Genomic DNA, 6,000 nt, shown 5'->3' on the forward strand with positions numbered 1-6,000 from the left:
ATGAAGAGAGAGAGAGAGAGGAGTTTTAGAAGTGGGTCATAGGGTCCACCTGGTGCTGCGATGGTAACATTTTTCAGGACACGTGTTTAAACGACGCGAGAGCGTGTATGTGTGCGTTAAACGCACGGTTCACGGTTTCTCCAGGGATGGGCGATTGATCGGTACCCGGTGTGTCATTAAAATCGAACCACTCGAACCAGATTTGTCGAGGGAAAATTTCATTTCTGATCCTTCCTTTCCCAATTACGACAAAATCGATTTCGCGTTTTCCCTACTACGGTGTCGTGCGAACTTCGCTGTGTCCTCTCTCTGAATCGCTCAAACGCCCATTGGGCCGCGTGCATTAAATTCAATTCCCTGACCTGGGGCATTAAACGTGGCGAATCCACGTAACGAAACCGCGCGACGAATATATCGGCGAGAAAGGAAATAGGGCAACGGATAATTGAGGCGACTTTAGTTAACGTGTTAACGAGACATCTTTCGAGCAAAGGTGTACCTATTTCCACCCCGAGGTTGGAACCCTTTACGATAATTAACACGCGAACGTTCCACCGGCCAACTTCCGTCATTCGATGCATACGTACGCTATGAATCCCGTTCTGGCTTCGTGTCGCTAAATGCATACCGTTACCGGTTCGATGATTTCCAGGATAAAGACGTATCGCGTTAACACCACGCCACGAACGTGACACCGTTTACCTTTCAACATTTTCTTTTCAACTGCCACTAAACACGAATAGAGAGTTATACGAGAGCGACGATTAATAAGTTGAGAACAACACGAAGCTTAATTCGTGCTGGATTATTAAACGCGCAATATTAGTTGTTTTATTAACGAGATAACTTATCGATAACGTTTGTAGTCAATTGAGTGCATTATTATGGGTAGAAAAAATTGTTCTCTCTCGAAAATGCTTCGAGGATGGAAGATATATACATATATATATACGTTTCTACATTGCTACACGAGGAAGAAGCTCGATATGGATTCGTGCATTTTCCAGAAACGTTCATAATAATGACGATAAACGGCCATTTTACATTCAACGCTTCTTCGCCTCGCCCGTTTAAAACACTTTGAACAGACGAACGGAGTGAAACGTGTTGCCAATAAGGCTTAATGTTCTTTCAATCCTTTGCCAAGTCCCCTAGCCTCGTTGAAGTTCTCCCAACAGTTCTTACGCTCTCTCGAAACATTTATCCTTCCCTCAGCTTCTTCAAAAAGATCAAGAAATTTATCTATCGCGGAATTCTGCCCAAAAATTTTTTCGCCCATGGAAACGAAAAACCATCCATACCTCGCATACGTTCGATAGATATCGAGAAATCGAAACGAAATTTTCGAAGAGAATAACCTACGTTCGCACCGATTCACGTGACCTCACACGCGTAAGCCGTGTACACCCCCAACCCCTTCGTCCTCCTTTATCCGGCTCGATGACACGGTCGATAACGCTTAACACTGGGCCAGGCTAATGCGAGATCTATGAATTACTCGTTAATCCCCGATAAATCACCGACCACCATTATGTCGATACTATCTCGTCCCGAGATTCTTAAGGAAGCGTAACTCGTACGGGAGAATAGATGGCTGTCACGAAAGCTACAAATTGAAAAATGTGCGCCGCACCGCATCGTGCGCGATGGGGAACTGGATACAACACAGCCATACACATACGTACGATGTACGTGTACCTTATATTCCCCTCCTTCCTCTCCCTTCCCCCTCCCACCGTATAAGTTAAAGTAACACGTCTACGTATAGTTGGAGCCGGCCGTTTTCCTTTCCTTCGTCCGCCCCTTGTAAGCCGAGAGAGAAACAAAACGAAGCGACGCGCGTCTCCTCGAATGACGCTCGCATCGATTGCCGGATTTAAGCGCGTAGTCCGTCAGCTCCCTCGAGTACATTTTCCATTCTGCCCTACTGCGATTTCCTCCGGCTGGAAGACGTATTTACAGTTACAGATACACCCTTTTCCTCCCCGTCACAGGTGGAAAACAATGTCTCGAGCACGGCCGCCACGAGAGATATTGAAAATATTTCATCCGGTATCGATGATCGATGGATACGGCTCGAGCTCGAGCCGCGTTAAACAGTTGGGATGCACGCGAATACCGATCGATACTCTTCTTTCCTATTAGATCGTGAAAAGATACGGATAGAAATATAGTTTGATTAAAAAAAAAAAAAAAAGGAAAGGAAAAAAAAGAAGGAAAAAAGAGCAAATTGGAGAGGAGAGAAGCACGTGGGGACTTTTTAAAAGACTATTCATGCGTTTTCACGCGTCTACTTCGAAATTCACGGATGGACGATGACACGCGACGCAAACGAATCCGATATGATCGGAGAACGTACGTTTTTTCGCGATATTCGTTTTTGGTCCTATTCGTAACCGAAATATCGTAATAATCATATCGTGAACGTACGAATATTACAGGGGATCGATCACGGAAGTTATCCGCGCGAGGGATCGTACAAAAAAAAAAAAGTGGGTGTATTTTAATAACACTTGGCTTTACCTGGCCAAATCGAGCGCGTTCCTCCAAGATTAATGCGTGGTTGGGAGGGGAAAGGACGCAATGATTATCGATTCGACCCGGTTCCCCTGGCACGAGACCTCTTCTTCGTCGAACTTTACTTTCCGCTTTACTATTCATACATTGATTATCGCGTAAAAATACGGCCATCTTCCAAGAATTCCGCCGCTCGCGCACGTACGCGAGCAGTCCCCTTCCGGTAGTGCAAATTGAAAATTCTTTATTCATGAAAATACGAGAAAAATCGCGAGGAAGTGGAGTGGAGGGAAAGGAAAAGAGAATATTCCTTAAAGGAACGAATGTTATTCACGCAACGATACTAAAACGTTTGACAAAGAAGATAAGAAATGTCTCGAATTAGTATCAATTTCATTCTTACTCCTATATTTGAAATACTATTCGAAAAAATACTATTCGAGATTTGAAATCAGTCAAATTCGTTGAACGTGTTGTAGTAGTGAGAACGCATTCGATTGTGCGAAGGACAAAGACTGGACGAACAAACGGTTGGAAACTCGCGTTCATTAATGATCGTAGATATTATATATATATATATATTACTTCCGCGTCCCTCGCTTAAATAAAATTTAATACGCGCGAACGGCGCTTGTGCGCTTCCGATGCTAATTTATGTTAATTTAATTTCCCGGCCTATGAATCCCAGCTTAATTGTATTTTAATCGAAACATACTTCCAATTCTCCCGCTCGCAGACTTGCTAACTAGGATCTGGAGAACAGGATTTACACCGTAACGTCGCTACGATGGAAATTTTATCAAGTTGAACGACGTGAACGCGGAAAGAGAGAAACCCTCGTCTCTACGAACCATTTTAAATTATACGTATGATTCGAAAATTAGTATAATCACCTATCTGTCCAAATATCGTCGACATTTTCTTTATTTTGAAGCAAAAAATGACGGTGGATAAAAATTGACGATGCGTTCGTTGGAATTATCAATATTTATCGATATCATCGGATAATAGAACGATTATTAGCTCGTTACGTAGAAATTTTTCTTTTCATTCAAACACGCGCACGATGCGGTAAACGATCGACGGAGAGACGGTCGTTATTGCGGTGTATCGTCCCCGAAACACGGGCAACAGGCATTTAGAAGCGCATACGAAACGCGGTTCACCGCGGTTACTAATTAATTTCGAGCGGTAAGCTAGCGATTAACTCGGAGGTATGATCTCCTATCCGTGCTATGTACACCTATGGATTGACAAATATGCTCGATCAGGTGAACACGGTGCTGTCGTGAAAAGTTAAGCGATAGTTGGTAACTCCAAAGACTCTTATGGCGACGAGTTTGCACGCCGAGGCTAGAGATAATAGATTATCATGGTCGAGATTCGACGAAGCCAGCTTCGATAACAATTTTGATAGTTTCGCTGCGGACAAGCTAACATAAACTTCATTACGTTCATTAATTCGTCCTTCGAAGAGGAATGTCCTTTGGCGAGAAATATTTTGCACGAAATTGTTACACGATACGTGAACGTACGTTTTCCCTATCCGGAATATTTAAAGTTAATGTTATTTAAAACGAAATTCGTTCGAAACTTTTGTTTCAAACTTTACCGTTTCACGAACGTTCAAACGTTTTACGAACATTACTGTTACCTTTATCAGATGCACGAGGAATTGCCGTTGATGAGGTTAGATTATCCTTTGTTCGAGCTGTCTATGCACGTTCGTGTAGCGGATCGTTCATCACAAGCACAGTTAATACCAAAAGCACTACGAATCGAAAATTACACGTGCCAAACGTGGCAGGATACGATCGTAAGACGATCGCGAGAATCGAACAATTTATTTCAAACGATTCTTTTCGCGTTGTCTGTCGAAAACCGCGATAGAAAAAAGAAAATGGCGCGATGGAACTAAAGCGTGAATGGTGGCGCGGACAAGCGGCGTTTCTCGAGCACGTTTTCACATTTGGACAAAAGGTGGCTTTTATTTACGTTCAACGTTCGCTCTCTTATTTCGCAGGCGGCGCCACCGCTAACAGTGAATTACACGCGCAATACGATGCCACTCTTTTGTGGCGCGAAGAATGTGCCGGAAGTAATCCATAAAAAATGCTACGTGTTCAATTTAGCCGTGGCCGTGTACGCGTTCCCGAAGTCATTGACTAGCGGGCGCGGGCTTTTGTGCCTTGTACACGGCAATGAAAAGGTTAAAGTAATTTCGAGTCGCGTTTCATGCAACAACGTCGTCTCTCCTCCCAGCTGTGTTTATACTGTGCACCGCGTGCATTTTTTCCGTCCGCCTTTTCAAATAGACTCTCTCGCGAGTCACCGCGCGCAAAAAAAAAAAAAAAAAAAAAAAAAAATACGCCTCGGGAACGACGCGCTTCGGTCTCAGTTTTGGACGTGTTTCCAATTATCGGAAAAACCTTCTTTCGAGCTGGCTTAAATTTACCAGTGGTAGCAAATCATTGTTGTTTCGGTGTAATAGAATTTTCGGTACAGGCATAATAATTAGTCGATGGAGCAATTTCACGTTGATTTGTTTGTTTCACCGCGTGAAACTCGATCGAAGGAAAGAAGTTGAGAGCGGAAACGGTTAATTATCCCAAGAACGCAAGTTTCCTCGGTTCGAGGAATTTTTTTAAGAATATCGAAACCCAAGGATGGTTAGATTCATCGGGGAGGGTATTGAAATTAGTTTCTCGGTTACATAAAGGGGCCGCGTAATTTGCAAAAGGTAATTAAAAAGCTTGGCGAGCGAACGATTCCGCGTAGAAAATGTGACAAAGGCAACTCCGGTTTCTGTGTGTAACGCGAACACCGCAATCCTTCCACCGCAATGGAAGCGGAATGGAAAAGAGTGGGCGTGTTACACGACACGACAACGAGTTGACAAGTGCGATGAACCGGGGACGAGGTATTTCGAACATAACGTAATCGCGTGTCAAAGAGCGTGCATCGTGGCAGCGGATTAGCACGTGGCAAATCCCTTTCCCTGCACTCGCGAACAAAAGGACCGCCAAAGGCGTAAAGAAAAGGAAAAGAGCGTGGAGCGAGATTACTCACCGAAAATACCGCCCACCGCTGCTGCCTTGAACACGACCCATAACGAGTAGGTGTAGATAATCCGTCCCCGCAACCACCAATCCATGGTGTTGGCGAGTTTCGCCCGGCCTCTTGCGGATGGCCCGTCGTTCGCCCTTCTAATCCGATCCTCGATCAATCTCGATGTCAGACGCGCGATCTCGATATTCGCCGAACACGTCACGAACCTCCTCCCGCTTCGTCTCTGCTTCCTTCTTCTCGCGAGGAACAAGCGAAACGATCGAGGATATCATCGAAATCGCGATGTTGGCTCGTGGTCGCGTTGCCTGTCATTCGCTCGCGAGCTCGAGAGCTCGGGACGGGTCATGACGCGCGTACACCAACAGTTTCACGCGTTCACGATGTCGAGCCGCGATTCACGATGTCGAGACGCGG

At 44.8% G+C, this 6,000-nt stretch overlaps 1 protein-coding gene across 1 annotated transcript in view; it reads right to left on the reverse strand.

Annotated features, from left to right (window-relative positions):
* Positions 1-5,671, reverse strand: part of LOC122719985 (tyrosine-protein phosphatase 99A-like) — a 330,852-nt gene extending 325,181 nt beyond the window's left edge. The window contains exon 1 of the mRNA XM_043946354.1: positions 5,587-5,671. Coding sequence (XP_043802289.1) covers positions 5,587-5,671 — 85 coding nt within the window. The remainder of the gene's footprint in view (positions 1-5,586) is intronic.
* Between the last annotated feature and the right edge of the window lie 329 nt (positions 5,672-6,000).

Source organism: Apis laboriosa, unplaced genomic scaffold, assembly GCF_014066325.1.
Source record: "Apis laboriosa isolate Shangri-la unplaced genomic scaffold, ASM1406632v1 scaffold11_cov152, whole genome shotgun sequence".
NCBI classification, from domain to species: domain Eukaryota; kingdom Metazoa; phylum Arthropoda; class Insecta; order Hymenoptera; family Apidae; genus Apis; species Apis laboriosa.